Raw genomic sequence first — 21,769 nt, 5'->3', positions numbered from 1 at the left:
TTCTAATGTTTTGTTTATCGAGGTTAATTTTCTTTTTTCTTCTACTATGTTATGTTATGTTATGTTACAAAACAATTAAATGCCAGAATAAGTATTTATTATATTACTTAAGAATGCTTAGTTACAATCGTTAATAATAATTCATGATTGGAAGACAATAATGTAAATATTGTATAAATTAAAATTTTAAAATTTAAAAAATTTTAAAATACATTTTTAAAATGCAATAAAATAATTGTTTTTTTTTTGTTAACTCATCCATCGCTTAGTAACAAAAATGTACCATAATTAATTATTGCTATTTTAACCTGTATGCTTGTAGGAATAATGTATAAATCATATATTCTATTTGAACATTGTTAAGTATAAAAAATGATAAGATAATGAGCTATTGTGTTACAGTTACAATATTAGCAATAATTCATCATTATGACTTTCATATTAGATGTATGTTCACATATATAATTGTTATAGTATTCTAACTATATTTACTTAATTTTAGACATATTAATTATATTTTCTTTGAACATTTGAAAATATAAACAAATATGAGTTATTGCATAAGAGTATACAATATTAGCAATAATTGATAATAATGACTGACATTATAAATGTATGTTCATATTTTTTGTTTTTAAAAATTGTAATTATATTTACCTAATTTTAAACTTATCAACCTTCTTTTCCTTTTGAACATTTTTAAATTATAAAAAACAATGATTTATCGCATTACAGTTGACAATGTTAGCAAGAGTTGATAATAATGACTGTTCATATTTTACTTTTTTTTTAAATATTTAAATTATATTTACTTAATTCAGAAACATATTTCTTCTATTCCCTTTGAACATTTTTAAATATAAAATCATAATGAGGATTAGCAATAAATTATAATAATGACTGCAATTTAAAATGTATGTTTATGTTTGTTTAATATTTCTAAATATCTTGATTCTATTTACTTAATATTAAAATAAATTAAAAAGTAATTGTGTGCCGTTTATATAGCTAAATAAGGTATCTAAAATATTAGAAACAGCTGCCATTGGACTTCAACCACAATAACAAACATACTGTTAAATGTATACCTTTTGGACATTATCAATTTTTATTTTTTTTATTTTTTATTCTTTTGTTGCATGTCATAAGCTCGTGCAAATGTAACTGAGATGGAAAAAAAGAGTACCTGTTGCAGGTGACTCCTCTGCACTTGTCTCTCAGTCTAGTCTCACACTTTATGCTCTGAGCTGCAAAATAAGTCAAAGTAAAAATAAAGAGATGTGTAACATTGCAAAGGTGTATTTGTGATAATGTCTGGGTGGTGGTTCATTGGTACCCAAGTAGGTGCTGCTAGGATTCTTTGAGGACGGGGTGCTCGGATCAGACGGTCTGGAGACTGGTTTCCTCGGAGGTGAAGGTTTGGGTTTGGGTGCAGGTTTGGCGGTGGTACGAGGTACGACGGGCACCTGAGGCTTTTCCACCTCGTTCATATCCTCCGTCTCAGAGCGCTGGGATTCTAACATTGGATAAAAAGCTGGTCAAGTCAGATGAAAGGTATACAGTGGACTGTCAAAGCAATATTTCAATGTAACCAGGAGGGATAGGTACCAAATTCACTACTTTTATAGGTACCGACCCAATTCTGTTGTGCTACCTTGTACCGATTCACATACCATCAAACAGTATTGTATTAGGACTGTCAAATGAGGATTTTTTTTTTTGAATCCGATTAATCACTTGGTTGCTTAATAAAAATGTGTTTAAGAAAAAAAACAATATTTGTACATACATTAAATTTTATTGTTGGAATATCATCCAAGAACATTTTTAAACATTATACTTGAATGCTTGTCATTTACTTGCACACAACTTGGTAACAATTGTATCTAAAGTTCTTTCAGGCTGGGTTTTGGGGTGAAATTTTCAGCGAGCACACCAGTCGAAATTTCCTCACTCATTTTTGTAATGACGTATGCATTGGTCTTATACTGCTTGTACGGTCAAAATAAATTGCATGATAAAATTAGTTTTCCAAAAAAAAAAAAAAATTAAAAAAAGCAAATACAATGAGAATGTGTTGAATTTTTTGTGCTATGGCACCATCTTTTTAAAAAGTTTGCTCACCGGTAGTGCTTTCAAAGTAGAGTGCCATTCAGTCTTCTAGCTGTCCTTAGCGTTTTTACTTTTATGGATTCTTCATTCATCACTCCAAGCAACATTTGTAAGTTTCACAGTATAACTAAAACTGTTTATACTGACTAAACCGCCTCATGTGTGACGTCTGTAGGAGTGTTTTCATGCATATTTTGTACGTGCTATCATTATGTAATTATGCTAGCGTCGTTAGCATTAGCTAATATGCTAGCAAGTTTACGAGTGTCACTGTTAGTATTATTAACTTACAACGGCATTTATTTTGTATTGTTTTAGTTTTAGAAACTCCTCAGTAAATTGACTAAGACATCACCGTGGAGTTTAGCTAATTGGGGGTCCATGATGATGACTTTTGTTATGTTTGATCAACCGTTTTTACTGTCGTGTTACAACAACCGTTTGTTTGTAAATAAACATTTACAGAAACTTTCTGTGTAACTCATTTTGCAACACATATATACGAAATACGGTATTAAAACTAAAAATACCACTGTATCAGTTTTGGTCCATATCGCCCAGCTCTATCGGTAATCATGATTATTAAGAAGTTATAACTCGATTGCATAATTTTAACTAACTTAAAAAAGACCACAATGACATTTTATTGTTAAAATGTCATACATTAACGTATTTTAAATGTTTTACTTGAATGCAATAAATTGTGCCACCTTTCAGTTAAAAGTGATCCTTTACTTTACCTTAATGTCAGGTCAAAATACATTGCACGATTAACCTGCGTATATACGTGATTACTGCGATATTTTTGACAGGCGCAATATTTGTATATATATTTTTAATTACTGAACAAATGTAAAATATATTACCATACGAACACGCACCAAAGTAACGAAAAGTGGTATTGTTGAGAACCGTACCGGTTTGCATCCTAACATTAATGTGCTAGCTTTTTGAGCTAATTTTGCAGTCATATAACTTGGTATGTGACACTTGTTAACTGTTAGCATGCTAATTTTAGCATGCTAACATTAAAGTGCTAACTTTTTTTGGAAAATGTTACACTTTTTACTCTAATTCCACAGCCATACACCTTAGAGTCATATAACTTGGTATGTGACACAAGATAACTGTTAGTATACTATCCTTAGCTTGCTAACATGCTCACATTAGCATGCTAACTTTTTTAGCTACTTCTGCAACCGTTTAGACCAGAGTCATATAACTTGGTATGTGACACTTGTTAACTGTTAGCATGTGAACGATAACATGCTAGCAAGCTAACTTAGACTTGATAACTTTTTCATGGATTTTTACACTTTTTTTGTATATCCGCAGCCATACACTTTTGAGTCATATGACTTGGTATATGAAACATGCTGACTGTTATCATGCTATCGTTAGCACACATGCCAAGTGTTAGCATTTTTTATGTAAACATGCTACTGTTTTTGGCTAGCTCTGTGGCTCGTTTTGTACAGTTACACCTAAAACTCACGGATTCAGACACTCTGCACCGTCTAATAAGTACGGCGGCTTCCAGTGACTCCAGGCCAGAGGTACAGGGCACAGATAGCAGGCCCATCAAAATGTTCTAGTTCTTTCTAGCGTTGTGGCACATATGTTGCCAATCCCACATTCTGCGTTTGTCTTTTATCAGTCATTTCCATATTAACACTGATTCACTTCTTTTCCTGCTTGTATGCCAGTTTAAAAGTAGAACAAAACAAATTGGACCTTCAGAGTTTCCGTGACTTTTCTCGGAATGCCTTTGAAGAAATCACCTTTGTAGCACAAGTTGTTCCTGCAAGCTCCTCCATAGCTGGGAGGGCACTGGGAACAAGGGCGTCCATTCTTGTAAGGGGCTTCCCCGATCCAGTTTCCTCTGCAGGAGCAGGAGACAGAATAGTTGTCAGTTATCCCTGACACTGTTCAGCGTCCTCGTAATGACTTTAACACTGCGGTCAACCCTCCTAAGAGGCTAATAAAAACCCTCTCCTTGTCTCCCTGCAAGCCATGGAAACATGCTCTTATTTTTCTTTCCCGGTGCTTCATTATACTTTTCCTGTGTTCTGACTTCTGAAGGAATTTTAACGGCCTGAAAATGTCATTCAGTGCTCAAATGAGCGGTCAAGCCATCATGCACGCACGTTAACGGCGTTTTCTGCCAGGACTTTGTTGGCGGAAAAATGCAAGGCGTCAATGGCAGGAATCTTACTTTGGGGAGTAGTTGCACACGAGGTAGACGGCGTTCTCCCAGATATCTCCCCACACATTCATCCTTGGACACACGTGCACGGCACAGCCCACTCTGCTGGTCGTGGCCCACACCAACTGTGAGACGACGGCGGATATAGAAGAGGAAACCTTGTGGGTCAGTAGGTCATTCCAGGAGGAAGCAAGCAGGATTAATGAGGCCACTGGGACATGTGGAGTGGTCTCGCCTGAACACACACATCCTTCTAATGCAAAAAGGAACAAGCCTTAATATCGCAGTCCGCAGCTTCCGAGGTCAAATAAAACACCTTATTAAAGGAAAAAACGGCCGCAGCGGTGCGAGAGATGAATGATGTGTTATTTGAAGGGGAAGACAACACTGGACCTTCCAAAACTCCTCCTCACTTTTCCTCTCGTCCCTTCAAACATACGTGCTCTCCCTCCTCAGGAATGTTTATCGTTTTTCCTGCTAAAGAGGTTTCGAGGCCACTGGAAGCAGTGAGTCAGCATGCGGACTCATGTGTGCTACTTTCGTAAACCGGCCGTCTTAGGAGGCACAAACATATGCACGAGCGCGTGTGCGTTTCGTGGAAGTTTTAGACGACCACATGCACAGGCACGGAAGAGACGCCGAGTGTCCCCTCGCTGCCGCATCTTTGGAAGAATCCAGGTCAATGAGTGGAAATGGCTACCAGATGGCCCTGATCCGGTTTCAGAGTGAGGGCGGAGGGAGGAGGAGTCCAGATGTTTCTTTAAACACATCCTAGCCGCTGCACAGTTTTGTCTAAGTTCATCAACACTCAGAGGCCATAACATTAGGTACACCTATATAATCCCGTTTGAGTCCCCTGCATAATCCGACAAGGAAAATCAGTAGTCATTTCAGTGAAAATATAAATTGATGTTAGGGCTGTCTTTCGGGGACGGCGTGGCGCGGTTGGGAGAGTGGCCGTGCCAGCAACCTGAGGGTTCCTGGTTCGATCCCCACCTTCTACCAACCTCGTCACATCCGTTGTGTCCTTGAGCAAGACACTTCACCCTTGCTCCTGATGGGTCGTGGTTAGCGCCTTGCATGGCAGCTCCCGCCATCAGTGTGTGAATGGGTGAATGTGGAAATAGTGTCAAAGAGCTTTGAGTGCCTTGACGGTAGAAAAGCGCTATACAAGTATAACCCATTTATCATTTACCATTCAAAACAGTCGGGAGATTTGACAATTCGATTCGGAGGAGCCCAATTGGACGATCGACCTCAGAGTCGAATTGTCTGATATTAATATTCCTCCTGGGAGGTTAAACTGATTGCGTACATCATGACTTTTTTGAACACTATTCCTGTTTTTTAGAGAGTAAAAGACAAATCTTAGTTGCTGCTTCCTGGTGTTACGTCCCATCCCTAAAATGAGCTGGCTGTGTTTTGGTCTCCCACATCTCATTTTGTCTGCACACAATAATAATTAACTAATAGTGTGTCGTTAGGATGTTTCTACATGGGGGATCGATGCTTGTTGGGACGCTGTCGGTCCCAGTGAAACTCGTCGGAAATTGTTTCAACAGATTCTTAAAGTGTTTTTTAAGGAGCGCTGTAAGTGGCTGATCCGTTGGCGGTCCCGTCTTGTCCCCCTGTAACGTATGTCTGCTCTTAGTGGGACTGTGCCGAAAATGAAATTTCAGTTCTTATGTGTATTGTACATGTTAAAGAATGGACAATAATAATAAAGCATCTTGAATCTTGAATCTTGAATTTTGAAGTGGATCATATTAGTACATTGCTTGACTTCTTTGTTTAATCTATTACGTCATTTGATTCCTCATACTGCAGCTAAAGGTTTTAAGTGTTTAACATGCATACAAATGTTTTGAGTTAGATTTCTTTCTGAGGTTATATTTCTCCTCTTTTGTTGTGAAGAATTGTTGTACATTTTTGAATAGAAGGTTGTAGTTTGCTTTGTGCATATTTTCAGCTATTTGCAAATGCACCTAACCATTGAATTTCAATATTTTGGATTCAATAAATAAAGGGTTTGAATTGTCTCTATAGCCAACATTGTGTATTAGACATGCACGCTTATTCAGATTATTTGCATGTTTTTTGTTCCGTTTTGTTTTTTGTCCATGGTCTGTGCTTATGGTATGCTTGTAATGTGTAATGTTTTGTGATTTATGTATTCTTTTGTATCATGACCTGTTGAATGTTTACTGTATTAACCTGCCTTAGGACAACGGATGAAAATTAGCGATTGTGCAAACTAATAAATATTATTCTAATTCATCTTTTTTGTAACACAGTTCGTGAATTAAGCATACTTTTGTAGTTGTTAACTTAAAATAATAACTTGGATATGGTAAGAATAGCGAGCAGTAGAGAATATGGAGTGATCTTTGGTCCAAAATATATTATAGAAATATTTATTGCCACTTTACGTAGTATATTTTCTATATGAGATTTCATTGTCACACCTAGAAGTTTGAATTAATTTCAATATCTACTCTTTCATTTGTATTTGTGTTTGACTTTCTCTTCTGCTGTTGCCGAATAGCATTATTTTACTTTTACTGATATTAAAAAATGAACTGGTTTTGTCAAACCATCTTTTTCATTTATTCATTTCTTCTGTTATTATTCATATTAGCTTCTATGTGTTCTCTCTTCTGAACAAACTGTGCCCGTATTGTCTGCAAATAATACCAACTTTAAGTCCTTTGTAACTTTATAAATGTTATTTTTATATCAATTCAACAATTTTGGTCCCAGTATTGATCCCTAGGGTACGCCACAAGATATATTTAGAGCCGGGTCTGCACAGATTTATTTTCTTGCTTGTATGGTCTTGTCTCACCTGGGTGTAGTGGGTGCACATGGGCCCAGAACAACGATCAGGACACCAGGGGTTGCACTCCTGGGGGTAAGGATAGGTGTAGTCTTTCACCTCATCGTACCAGGCCTGGATGTGTGAGGCGGGGGAGCGGTATCTACACGCACACAAACATTAGGTTCAGTCAAGCACCATCAGGGGCCAGGATGTAGGGGGTATCATATGAGGGGTCTGCCAGGTGCCCTGGCCAGACATTAGAAACACCACATGAGCCTCATTATGCTTTTATTCCCCTTTACAGACATGGGAAATTAAATTTAGGTTGAGAAAAACAACAAAGAATCAAAGCAAAACTAAACACAAGCCCTCCGCCTGACAAACCAGTGCGAGGTCGCAATATAAACATGTCTTTTTACGGTATTGAAATGTGCTGAGCTTGATGGGGGAGTGCAAAGGGAGCGGAAAGAAGGGACTTCACACTGGGTGAGCTGGCACAGGAAGAAAAGATGGGGGGATGAAGGGGGGAGGGATGCTCGGCTCTGTGAGAATGAGAGCAGATTCCTGGAAGGGCACCTGGTGTCATAGCAACACACTGTCATGCCTACTGTGTGCGCACACACACACACACACAAACATTCATTCATTACAAAGTCAACCTTTACACAAGTATGGACGCAAGTATTGGGACATTACAAGGAGGGGATATGGAGGGAAAATGTTCTTTTTCTTGGAGGACTTCCTACAAGATGTGTGTTACCGTGAACATTTTTGAGGTTAAACGTCACTGATGTTAGACCTAATCTAGGACTGCCGGCTCACCATTTGTGTTCTGTAGTCCTACTAAAGCAGACCTGGGCATTCTGCGGCCCGCGGGCCGCATCCGGCCCTTTGTGCGTCCCTGTCCGGCCCGCGTGAGGCCAATTATAAATTACAAAATACATTTTAAAAAGTATCTATGTCGAGTGTGCAATACAACGGTGTTGCTTTTGTTTTGAAAATCGTTATTTGTATTACTTCCGTGTGGACGTATGCGTGTGCGTGATTGTGAGTGAATGTGAACAGCTGCAATCATAAAATAACAAAATAAAGTTGAAAAAACATCTATGTCGTGCGCGCAATACAACTGTGCTGCTTTTATTTTGAAAAGTATTATTTATGGGCGTATGTCCGTGTGTAACCTGTGAGTGAAGGTGCACATGCAGCGACAAGTGATGCACGGTTTACACCCGAGACGCTAAAAAGAGAAAAGTTGATGAAGAATGGCGTGTTTCCAACAAGACATGGACTGCAAAGCAACGTTCCCTCTAAGGTGCGTGCCTGCGCAATTGCGCACTGCTCAAGCATCTGCTGCGCGCAGCAAATATATGCCGCGCACCAAATCAAATCCCATCTGAATTCTAAACAAAATAAACATATTTATTCTATGTAATTTTGCAATGCAACTTTGAGTGACAGTGACAACAAGCGGCCCTAACGGTGTTCGTCAACACCGTTCAATTGAACACCGTTCAATTATTGTAACGTCTATCGAGATGCTTCGAGGACAGGAATTATATCGATCACTTTATTGAGCAAAACTGTTTATATTCGGACATAACCACACCAAAAACATAAGTAAAACACTTCTATCTCGAAAAACTAGTAATTTTCTGCCGTACAAACCAGGCCAAAACCAACTTGTCATCTGTCACCAACACGCATAGCACTAAACCACTGGTGCGTTTATGGCCACACAAAAAGTCGGACAACTCAAACACCACACAAAGTTACACTATGACTCCTCAGTCATACGTGTGCTTATTTTACTGTCATTTATTATTAATGTTAATTTATTTATATTAGTCATGGAATGCCGTTACACACACTATGTTGAAGTATTACTATTATTATTAATTATTATTATTATTATTATTATTATTATTTATCTTACGGTATATATCAAAAATAATATTGAGCAAAATTTAATTGAAATATTGTCGATGTGGCCCTCCAGCAGTGCTCGTGTTGCTCATGCGGCCCCCGGTAAAAATTAATTGCCCACCCCTGTACTAAAGGGTGTTTTAGAGAAGGTATTTCTGTTCCCAGTGTCCAATGCAAGGTTCATAAAGGGCTGCTTGGGTGAATTTGGGGTGGAAGAGCTTAAAAGCCCCGAGCCCCACTAAACAAGCACTTTTGGGACGGACTAGTATAGGAATGGCGAACGCCATATTTTCTCATGTCCTCTGGGGGATAATACTTGTTCTTCCACACCAAACCACAACAGAAAAGGGCCTTCACCAAACTGTTTGTTGAAAAGATAAACAATTAATTGGTTAATAAGATTATGAACCATTTTGTCAGCCTTATAATATTGTTGAGGATTATTTTAAATAGATTTGACTGTCAAAAGTGTGTGATAATTCAATGAAATTATTAATTTGAATCAATCCTGTTGATTAATTGAAATTGGCTACTTTGCAATAAATATACGATCACATTATTTGCCTTATTTGATAGCATATACATAATAGTACATTTAGGGCCTGATGTACTAAGATTAAAATACCACGCGCTAACCAACATGTACAAACTATACAATTGTGTGTACTATGACTGTGAGACTGTGTGTACAATTGATAACAAGTGTAAAATTCAATTAGGTTTTTGCATATACTCCTGGCATTATGTGCACATGGAAACACTCATTATTCTCCACATTAATTTTTATGCTCCTTAACCCCTTTGCTATGTTGAACAAGCAGCACACATCTCCAGTATAATATGTAACATCTTTTCCGCAATATAGAATCTCAATATAAACAACACAAACTATTTTCTAGACGCACAACACAACACCGCAATGCATTCATGCGTCGGGAATGTTCCAAGCGCAAAAATATGCATATTTTTTCATGGAGGAGATATATCATAATAATATATTTCCTATATGAAAAAACAAACACCATTAGAAATAAACACCAGCACACACCAAAACGCACCATTTTAGTTTGTTTCAAACAGCGCCTTAAGTCATCCAGCACCTATAAGAATATAAAATGGTATTGCAGAATAGACGATATTTCTAATATGTTTTATTTCTGACAGTCTTCATATCTTGACACACATGTAGGATAAAAAATTCTCTGTCAAGCTGTTTTTGCCGCGCAATGGCCTCCTTTCTCACAGCCGTGTGCGTAACTGTGTCAGTTTGCACGTAACTTTCAAACGTGCTAAATAAAGACACAAAGCAGCGCCTGCTGAACAGTTTCAGCATTGAAAAATCACATTGCGCTTGCTGAATGACTGTATTTGCATTTTCTCCTCCCAGCATTGTGGGTGTTCTGATGATCAGAATATATTCTGCATATGCATGAAGACAGGCACGTTAAATCGATTGTGCTCCTAATTTTGCTCTCTTGAGAGACGCGATCCTGTTTGCAGGATCTAACTATATCAGCTTTGCGTGTGCTATCAAATTTGCACGTTTAAGTACATGCAAACCTTTAGTAGATCAGGCCCTATGTATGTTACCTCAGGAACTTTTCATTGTTGTTTCTTGAAATGTATTGTGAAGGTGTGGGGGAAAAAATCCATTACCTCACAACATTTTGATGCAAATTGTAATTAGGCTGCTGATCCACATTTTTTTTCTCCCTTTACACGTTTGTTACCTTTCAGGACATTGAAAGCTGTGCATTTTAGTGCTGATCCTACTAATGAAATATCGTTTGGCTTTTTTTGATGTCTGCTCTTTGTCCCTTTATATTTACATAACCATTTTACATTCTCATAGTTCTATTAACTAGCACTAACCAATTTGCAATTAACCTTTTGGGGGGTAGACCAAGGAAAATCTACTTTTGCTTACAAGGACCATGTGTACACTACATATTTTTGATTACTTTTTATATTTATTTATTTTTCATTTTGTTTTTAAGTTGCAGTGGTGTAAATGTAGGAGCTCAATGTAGGATCAAAATGGCCTACAAACCAAACAGTTCACTTTTGTTAAAAGTTCACCCTTGGTGGGAGTCTATGCTTCTGTAGTTACTAAATATATTTGAATAATTGTATTTTATATTAAAACATGCAACATCTCAGAGCCGTCTTACCTGCCCCAGTGAACTCCCAGGTTCTGTCCGATGGACATGAGCAGGTCCTGAGGTCCGTGATCCCAATGACACACCTCGGCCCAGTGAGTGGCGGACCTCTCCAGCTCATCGTCCCACACCTGTGGACATCACCAAACACTTTAGAGCAGGCAAATACACAGTATACTATACCCTCTTAAGGCCCAAGCTGTTTGTTTACATTCTTTTTTTATTTCTCTTTGCTATTTGGGCTTATTGGACCCTAATTAGAATAAAAACTAAAAATCCTATTTTGATATGATGTACTTAGTCCATAAGTACACAAACGTGTACTTCATGTGTAGTAACATGCTAATTCTTATTTTTACACTTTTTTACCAAATTCCATTGTATGTTATACTCTTCTGACACCACCAGATAGCAGTATAACTGTCCACATGTCGGCATAAGACCCCAATTCAGTAGTGTACACAATTTTGGAAATAAGACCTAAAAGGTGGCCAAATAAGGCCTTTAGAGGTTTTAAGGCGGGACTTCAATCTACGAACCCCTCCTATACGTACTTGCAAACAACAGACCGAATAAAAATATGCTCTGTTGTATGAACCTTGTCTCGTGTTCAAACATTTCATCCACCCATTGTATGCCTGCAGAGCAGCCATTTTGAACCAGGCAGCACATTCATTTTAGGCGAGCTGATTGATGTCTAGTGCTGGCGTTAACTACTGTGCTAATTGCTACTTTGTGGGCTTTTAAGCCTTTTTACAGCATTTTTCTAGTTTCGCTAGCCGAAATGGACAAGTGATGTGTGGTTTCAAACATTTTGGAAGTATCCACAGCGTTGTCAACACTGCGTCGCTTCCTCCTTCTCCTTTTTTCCGCTGCACACCAAGAAGATTAACCAACAAGGTAAAGTGGATTTCATTTGTTGTTCCTAATAATTGTAGCAACCTGGCTGTTAAAGTTAGGGAGTTTGTGATTTCAAACTGAGTGCACCACAGGGCTAGTGACTGTGTGTGTGAGTGTAAGCAGTGTGACTATAAATAAGGACAGTTCAGTTTATTGACTTTGTTTTCACCGTATTTTCCAGACTATAAGCCGCTACTTTTTTCCTACGCTTTGAAACCTGCGGCCTATGATACGGTACAACTAATTTATGGATTTTTCTTTGCTAGCGGCCAAAATGTTTTTTATTCATCCAATAGTTTTCATATTACACTGGCAGAGACTCTGAAAAGATGTGTTATTGTTTATGTTATGGCGCCATTTTTTGAACAAGTTTGCTCACTGCAGGTGCTGTGGGTTGAAAATGTACTTCCTGTTTCGTACCTTGGACCGGAAGTATAACCATAATGTTTTTGCTGAAAATGATTCTTCCTTTATCAATCTAAGCAACGTTTGTAAGTTTTACAATATAACTAAAAATGTTTAAACTTACGAAACCGTCCTGAGTGTTTTAATGCATATTTGTACGTGCTATTGTAATGTAATTAATCTAGCGTTGTTAACATTAGCGAATGTGCTAACACGTTTACAAGTGTTTGAGTTAGTACTAACCTACAATGGCATTCTTTATTTATTGTATCATTTTTGTAAATTCACCAAAACGTCACCATGGAGTTATTGGGTCTGTTTAGCTGATTAGAGGGCGAGATTCCGGCGCTAGTGGGTCCATGACGATGACTGTTTTGTTTGATCAATCGTTTTACTGCCATGTTACAGGCGCCATTTGGATTAAGACATGTAAATAAACATTTACAAAATCTTTCGTGCCGGTATATATCTCCAGCTAATAGTCCAGAGCGGTTAAAATATGTAAAAATATATTTTTCTTCTCAAATTTGGTGGTTGCGGCTTGAATACCAGTGTACTCTGAACCCAGAAAATACGGTAAATAGAAACGTTGATCCATCATCACCTTGTTATTTTTGTTTGACGTAGAGTAATATTTAACACTTTATACAGTATTGTATTAAGTGTACACACTTTTACTAAAATGGGGACTTTTGTCGTGGCTGCAAGCCATTATTCATGTTTACATCGTTTCCTATGTAAAAATCTGCTTCAATGTCTGAACTTTTCTATTTACGAACCCTGTTCAAGAATCAGCTAAATTCATAAATCGAGGTTCCTCTGTGTATTCAACATCCACCGAGAATCAGTACGGTCCAGATGTGGTTCAGCTGACTTGAATAGCCGTAAAACAAAAACCTTCTAATGCGCTTCTGGTCAAAGTCCACCACAAATCAACTAAACTGCGTGGAAAGCAGAGATGACGGCCCAGCAGTAAATTTCCAGCCTTTTGGTGGTCGCACACACACACTAACACTAACACACTGCCTAACCTTCAGGGAGTCCCAACAACAATAATTGCCCACTTGTGCCATGCATGCTCCCCTCCCCTCCCTGGCTGGTCTTCTCCAGCATGAAACAGGCACAAAGTCAGCTTTATTATAGAAAAGTAGCTGGGTAATAATCTCTTTTATTATTGCAGTGCTTTATTATTGTACTTTTCTGCTGACATGTTGAAATCAATGTCATGTGCATTTGAAACACCCACTCACCATGTGCTCCATGTTGGAAGCACTCGGGTAGACCGAGGCCCTGAGCTTGTTGTGCAGCTGGAGGACCTCCTCCCGGTCGGACCAGCGGATGGCACGCCTGCTTCTGCCGCCGCCGCCGGTGCTGTTCTGGCCTACTTCTTCCTGGTAGCGGCTCAGCAGCTGCCGGAGTTCCTTGGAGTCGGGCAGGAAGAGAGACGTTGCTGGGCCCAGCCAGGAGAGCAGCAGGAGGCAGAGGAGAGGGATGAAGGCCATCGTTGACACGTCAGGCTTGACTTGTGTGTAGATGAGAGGAGGAGAGGTGGGCCGCACGTAACCTGCAGGGAGAAAACGTTTCATCAGTGACTTCCTTTTTTTTACAACAATTGAGAGATTACACATAGATGTGATGTAGTGTCACGTCCAGTTATTGTCAATTATGTCACAATGTAATATGAGTCATGGGTTCAAATACAGATGGCATTCCAATAATTTTGCATGAAGCAGAAATGAAGATAGCAACACCATCACCTTTGTTGTGTTGCTTATGATATCACACTGTAAACATGTTCATTGTAAATTCACAGCACATTACTGGCTAATAATTGCATTAAATTGTATATTTCACAGGACTGAACTGTTACAACTAACAAATTCAAGTTAAAGTTAAAGTACTAATGATTGTCACACACACACACTTGGTGGGGTGAGATTATCCTCTGCATTTGACCCATCACCTTCACCCCCTGGGAGGTGAGGGGAGCAGTGAGCAGCAGTGGTACCCGCGCCCGGGAATCATTTTTGGTGATTTAACCCCCAATTCCAACCCTCGATGCTGAGTGGTAATGGGTCCCATTTTTATAGTCTTTGGTATGATTCGGCCGGGGTTTGAACCCACGACCTACCGATCTCAGGGCGGACACTCTAACCACTAGGCCACTGAGCGATGTTGTCCCCCGGGGACAAATAAAGCTTTATTTTAAATTTTAGAATACATTTCTTTTCCATGTGTTAGCCACACCAGACTGTAAGCCTCAGATACGGTGTGAAATTAGTTATTCATGAGTTATGTAAATATTTATTTGCATACCTTAATTGTTGCCTGTCACACGGCAGTATAACGGCTGATCAAACAAAACAGAAGTCATCGTAATGGACCCGCTAGCTGTGGAAGCTAACTCTCCAATCAGCTAAACAGATTCTATAACTCCGCAGTGACATTTTGGTGAATTTACTGAGGAATTAGTGAAAATGAAACAATACAATAAGAATACCATTGTAAGTTAATAATACTAATATAGACACTCGTAAACATGTTAGCATTTTAGCTAATGCTAACGATCCAAGCTTGATTACATTACGATTGCACGTTGATTGATTGATTGATTGAAACTTTTATTAGTAGATTGCACAGTACAGTACATATTCCGTACAATTGACCACTAAATGGTAACACCCGAATACGTTTTTCAACTTTAATATGACGTTAATGTGTACGTTAATGTGTACGTGAATTGTACGTTAATCAATTCACGTACAACTATGCATGAAAACACTCCTACCAAACGTGACGGTTTAGTAAGTATGACTTGGTTTACCACACCTTTTCAGTGTCTCTCTGTGTGTTTTATGAAAACTATTTGTTGAATACAAAAGATTATGGCTGTAGCGGAATTAAATCCATAAATAAGCCGCACCGTTTTATAAGCCGCATGGTTCAAAGCGTGGAAAAAAAAGTAGCGACTTATAGTCCGGAAAATACAGTACTGTAAATCTTAGTGTGAATTAACAGTTAATTGCTGTGAAATATAAGAGTATCATATTTTTTACAGTCATTTGTTTTAGTATTACAGTAAATTTTGATTACAATGTTTTATTGTGAGTACTGCGAATTCCTGGTAAACTTTTACAGTGCATAAATCACTACTAACCTATCATTGGTTTTCTCCTACACTATTACTCGGAAATTGATCACCTCATCCAACAATCACTTCCCTAGTGAAGATAAATAACTTTTTTTTTTTTTTTCAACCCTCAGGGGACAAAGGCTGACTTGTTTGTCCTTTCAGTAAATGTTTGCTGTATTTTGGGCCATATTTTTTTTAAATCATTATACATCAATTTTCATGAGAGGGTTTTTTTTCCATGTAAGATTTTTACATTTCAATGTCCAATTCTTTCACAGGTGTACGATACACTCGCAGTTATTCAACAATAACCCAAAGCCAAACAGGACATAAAAGACCTTCATTTTTTGGACATTTTAGATTACATTTCAGATTCATTTTTCACTCAATCAACTTCAGCCTAAAAACATACTTCATTTTAACCCTTTGAAGGCCTTTGGATCAAATTAGGTTAGAAATAATAAAATGATGAATAAAAATATAAATGAAAAAAAATGAAACCATTTTCAATTAGTATAAAATTGTATATCATGGGTGGTTTTCCTAATTTAATAATAATGTGACATATCTCATCAAAAGGCCTTTCAAAGGGGTCAAAGTTAAAAGAAAAAGACATTACATAATTGATATTTGTTTTGGACTGAAATTTATTGAGACATCTGAGCAAAAAAATATGAATCCAAAATGTTTTTACACCCTTCAAAATCTTTAAAGATAAATAAAATTGAACGTCCTCACAGTGTTAATAAATACACAACAAAACAGTCATTTTCAATACCATTAAATTCATTTGGACATTGTATACACACTGGACACAACATTAGATACACCTGCACATGTCAATGATAATGTTAAACAATAAAAACACATAATGTTTGATTAATATATTTCTAATATTCCGAGGTCATATGTGAAGGTGTACCTAATACTGTGACCCATTGTGCCCTACCAACTCTTCGGAATATATTTTTCCCTATAGAAAAAAGGTAATCTCATATTCAAGGTGTATATGACATACATGACCTCTCAAGTGAGTCAGAGGTTTTCTTCATGTTGCTCACATGATCCTGGAGAGACACCGCCATCATTAAATTCAGTCTGGGATAATAATGATCAATAAAACAGAGTCAAGGCGGTTGTGGTGGTAAACAATGGCGTAGAGAGTTCATGCAGGACGAGACATCACAAAATAAACAAGACTCACACTTCTTTGCTTCAATCCTTGTATCCCTTCACCTTCACTTTCCCTCAGGCTGCAAAAAAAAAACGTCAGCTTGAGGTTTGGCATCAGCTGCTGCGCCAACACAGAGTGCCAACACTGACAGGGCACGGGCTTCCAGCGGGGCAGCTGAGCCAGGCACCACACCCTGCCTGCACCGTCGCTCCTGCTGCCCTCTTTCTTCACACTCAACCTCGAGCAGCTTCTCTGTTTGGGCCTTTCTCACACTCTCCTGAGTTTTAGACCCCAGTGACAGGCACGGACGAGCTGGAGCCACAACTGGCCATGAGAAGACCTTCGCTTCACCTCAACGCTACACAAATGTGAAGACGTGAGTAGATTGTAAAGATGTTCAAAATAATCGATTCACTTTTAATAATTACGAACTTAAATCGATTCATCATTTTCAAGAATCGATTAAAATATTTGGTTTTGGCAATTTATTTTTTTTAAGAATCCATTTTTCGATTAAAAAAATAAACAATTATTGAGCACCCAAGAGGAGCTATTGTAGCATGTTATCATTTTTCATAAGGTTTTCTTCCAATTTATATAGCCAATAAAATATTACGAGAATCGTGTTAAAGTGACAAATTGACACAAAGATTCCGACCTCTTGTAGATTGCACTCATTTTCAGGAAGGTTTGCTCGAGTGGTTTAGTCTTTTTTTTTAACATGATTTACAAAAGTACAATAAAGAATATCACTTGCACAATTCCACATGTCTGAAAAGGAGTTGGTAGAAGCAGAGCGTTTTGTTTTTTTTGGTAACACTTTAGTATGGGGAACATATTCACCATTAATTAGTAGCTTATTAACATGCAAATGAGTAACATATTGGCTCTTAATTAGTCATTATTAAGTACTTATTAATACCTTATTCTGCATGGCCTCATTATACATCCAGTAAGCCATTAACTAAGAGTCTTCCCTCAATAACGTCAGAATTATTGCTTATTATTAACCCTAACCCTAACCGTTATATGTTCTCCTAGTGTCCAAATAACTCTAAATTAAGTCTAGAATATGTTCCCCATACTAAAGTGTTACCTTTTTTTTTTTTATTATTATTATTTTATCCAACCTTTTTCAGAGACGTTTAACATGTTTTTGAATTGAAAAATAAATACATAATTCATTTCCACATAATGAAGCATGGCTGCGCTTTATCAGGCAAGGAACCATGTTTGGTAACTTTTTGCGCCTCCCAGATAATAATTACTAAAATAATATGATAACCCTGATTTAGCTGGGGTAGGTTTTAGCAGCCTCTTAATATTTGCAACCATGGAGGTGTCGTGGTTAAAGGAAGCCGGGGTCTTTTCCCCAGCTGACTAAGGTGGCGAGAAGTGAGCCACCACCTGTCAATCACTTTTATCAGAGATGCTTACACTAAGCAACATTCCTGCATCTTATATTATAGTATAAGCTAGTACGGTATGTTATAATAAAGTCATTGAAGAAGAGCATCATTATCAATTCTTTATTATTGAGCATCAACTTGAGGATGCACCAAATGCAGAAGGAGAACGAGAGGTTTACTCAAAACAGCTGAAAAAAGTGTTCTCGCTCACCTCTGATTGTTCCTGGTCAGTATCCACTTGCTGGAGAGTTGTCTTGTATTCCCGTGTGCGTGCGTGCGTGTGTGTGTGAAGATCTACTAAAAGTTGGCTATATGCAGGAGCGTGGGTCTTCAGTCCTTGAGCAGCTCCAAAAGCCTTATATAGAGATAGGACCCCTCAGGATCAGAGGAGGGGTGGGGAAAAAAAAAAAATCTCCCCACTCCCCCGCGCCAGCCTCCCTGAAATGTTCCTGGCTCAGACTGCACACCAGCAGCAGGAGCAGCCTCACGTCAGGAGGAAAACTACAACTAATGTTAATCACCACGCTAAAAAATGAGTCCAGCAGCACTGACTCAGATATCTCCAAAGAAGTTTGTCAAAAATGCTCTTCTCTCTCAATTCTGTTGTGGTGAAAGTCATATTGGAGGAGTCTGAACAAAAAGATAAACATGAAGTATTTACTATGTGTCATTAGGGGACAAACATTTAGACATGATGATCCATTGAAATATGGTCATGTACTAATGGACACGATCAATCAATCGATCAATCAAAGTTTATTAATATAGCCCTTAATCACAGATGTCTCAAAGGGCTGCACAAGCCACAACGACATCCTCGGCTTAGATCCCGCATCAGGGCAAAAAAAAACCTCAACCCAATGGGAACAACGAGAAACCTTGGAGGGGACCGCAGATGTGGGGGCGATGTCGAGTGGATCTAGTTAATAGTGTGAGAGTCCAATCCATAGTGGGGCCAGCAGGAGATCATCTTGAATGGAGACGTCCCCAACTGATGCACAGATGAGCGGTCCACCCCCGGTCCCGACTTTGAACAGCTAGCGCCTCGTCTGTGGTCACCTGATAACCTCTCCACTCAAGAGAGGGGGGGCAGAGCAGAAAAGAGACTGCAGATCAACTGGTCTAAAAGAGGGGTCTATTTAACCTCTTAAAGCCCAAGCTGTTTGTTTACATACTTTTTTTTTTATTTCTCTTTGCTATTTGGGCTTATTGGACCCTAATTAGAATAAAAACTAAAAATCATCTTTTGATATGATGTACTTAGTCCATACGTACACAAATGTGTACTTCATGTTTAGTGACATGCTAATTTTTATTTGTACACTTTTTTTTCCAAATTCCATTATATGTTATACTCTTCTGACACCACCAGATAGCAGTATAAGTGTCCACATAAGCGGCATAAGACCCCAATTCAGTAGTGTACACAATTTTGGAAATAAGAGCTAAAAAGTCCTGTCCACGCATGTGGCCACTAAGCCTTTAGAGGTTAAAGGCTAAAGTATACAATTGAGTTTTAAAATGGGACTTAAATGCTTCTACTGAGGTAGCATCTCTAACCGTTACTGGTAGGGCATTCCAGAGTATTGGAGCCCGAATAGAAAACGCTCTACAGCCCCCTATAGAACGCAGATTTATGACGGGGACATATGGTACAATACAATCAGCAAGATGAAATGGAGCTAGACCGTTGAGTATTTTATACATAAGTAGTAAAACCTTAAAGTCGCATCCAGTTATGTCATTACTTCAAACACTACTGGTTTAGTACTCTTTATTATTTTGGGTTTACATTCCAATATGGCATTATTTAAAACAGGGGTGTCAAACTTAGTTTCATTGAGGGCCACATCGCAGATATGGCTGCCCTGAATGATATGGCTGGTCACATTAAATGATGGGGAGGGCCACCTAAAATGATGTGGAAGACCACATTGAATTAAACGGCTGGTCACATTAAATGATGTGGTGGGCCACCTTAAATGATGTTGCAGACCACGTTGAATGACATGACTGGTCACATGTGGTGGGCCAATTTAAATGATGTGGAAGACCACGTTGAATGACATGGCTGGTCACATTAAATGACGGGGAGGGCCACATTAAATAATGTGGAAGACCACATTGAATTAAACGGCTGGTCACATTAAATGATGTGGTGGGCCACCTTAAATGATGTGGAAGACCACATTGAATTAAACGGCTGGTCACATGTGGTGGGCCACCTTAAATGATGTGGAAGACCACATTGAATTAAACGGCTGGTCACATTAAATGATGTGGTGGGCCACCTTAAATGATGTGAAAGACCACATTGAATTAAACGGCTGGCCACCTTAAATGATATGGAAGACCACATTGACTTAAACGGCTGGTCACATTAAATGATGTGGTGGGCCACCTTAAATGATGTGAAAGACCACATTGAATGATATGGCTGGTCACATGTGGTGGGCCAATTTAATTGATGTGGAAGACCACATTGAATTAAACGGCTGGTCATATTAAATGATATGGTGGGCCACATTAAATGATGTGGAAGACCACATTGAATTAAACGGCTGGTCACATTAAATGATGTGGTGGGCCACATTAAATGATGTGGAAGACCACTTTAATGATGTGGTGGGCCAGCTTAAATGATGTGGAAGACTACGTTGAATGATATGGCTGGTCACATTAAATGATGGGGTGGGCCACCTTAAATGATGTGAAAGACCACATTGAATTAAACGGCTGGCCACATTAAATGATATGGAAGACCACATTGACTTAAACGGCTGGTCACATTAAATGATGTGGTGGGCCACATTGAATGATATGGCTGGTCACATGTGGTGGGCCACTTTAATTGATGTGGAAGACCACATTGAATTAAACGGCTGGTCATATTAAATGATATCGTGGGCCAACTTAAATGATGTGGAAGACCACATTGAATTAATCGGCTGGTCACATTAAATGACGTGGTGGGCCACCTTAAATGATGTGGAAGACCACTTTAATGACGTGGTGGGCCATTAAATGACGTGGAAGACTACGTTGAATGATATGGCTGGTCACATTAAATGATGGGGTGGGCCAGATTAAATGATGTGGAAGGCCACGTTGAATGACATGGCTGGTCACATTAAAGGATGTGGTGGGCCACCTTAAATGATGTGTAAGACCACTTTAATGGCGTGGTGGGTCACCTTAAATGATGTAGAAGACCACGTTGAATGACATGGCTGGTCACATAAAATGATGTGGTGGGCCACATTAAATTATGTGGAAGACCACATTGAATTATACGGCTGGTCACATTAAATGATGTGGTTGGCCACCTTAAATGATGTGGAAGACCACGTTGAATGACATGGCTGGTCACATTAAATGATGTGGTGGGCCAATTAAATGATGTGGAAGACCACATTGAATTAAACGGCTGGTCACATTAAATGATGTGCGGTATAAAAAAAAAAATACACAGTGATACCTCGATTTAAGAACCCCTTGTTGTACAAACTTGTTGATTTACGAACCACAAA

At 38.5% G+C, this 21,769-nt stretch overlaps 1 protein-coding gene across 1 annotated transcript in view; it reads right to left on the bottom strand.

Annotated features, from left to right (window-relative positions):
- crispld2 (cysteine-rich secretory protein LCCL domain containing 2) overlaps nucleotides 1–18,570 on the bottom strand; it is a 30,689-nt gene extending 12,119 nt beyond the window's left edge. The window contains exons 1-8 of the mRNA XM_062028078.1: nucleotides 18,451–18,570; nucleotides 13,774–14,087; nucleotides 11,231–11,349; nucleotides 7,164–7,296; nucleotides 4,328–4,443; nucleotides 3,894–3,994; nucleotides 1,337–1,516; nucleotides 1,187–1,247 (exon numbers count right to left, since the gene is read on the bottom strand). Coding sequence (XP_061884062.1) covers nucleotides 1,187–1,247; nucleotides 1,337–1,516; nucleotides 3,894–3,994; nucleotides 4,328–4,443; nucleotides 7,164–7,296; nucleotides 11,231–11,349; nucleotides 13,774–14,025 — 962 coding nt within the window. The 5' untranslated portion in view covers nucleotides 14,026–14,087; nucleotides 18,451–18,570. The remainder of the gene's footprint in view (nucleotides 1–1,186; nucleotides 1,248–1,336; nucleotides 1,517–3,893; nucleotides 3,995–4,327; nucleotides 4,444–7,163; nucleotides 7,297–11,230; nucleotides 11,350–13,773; nucleotides 14,088–18,450) is intronic.
- Between the last annotated feature and the right edge of the window lie 3,199 nt (nucleotides 18,571–21,769).

The sequence above is a fragment of the Entelurus aequoreus genome, linkage group LG02, assembly GCF_033978785.1.
Source record: "Entelurus aequoreus isolate RoL-2023_Sb linkage group LG02, RoL_Eaeq_v1.1, whole genome shotgun sequence".
NCBI classification, from domain to species: Eukaryota; Metazoa; Chordata; class Actinopteri; order Syngnathiformes; family Syngnathidae; genus Entelurus; species Entelurus aequoreus.
The sequence above is the reverse complement of the archived record's forward strand: the minus strand, read 5'-3'. Positions and strand labels throughout refer to the sequence as shown.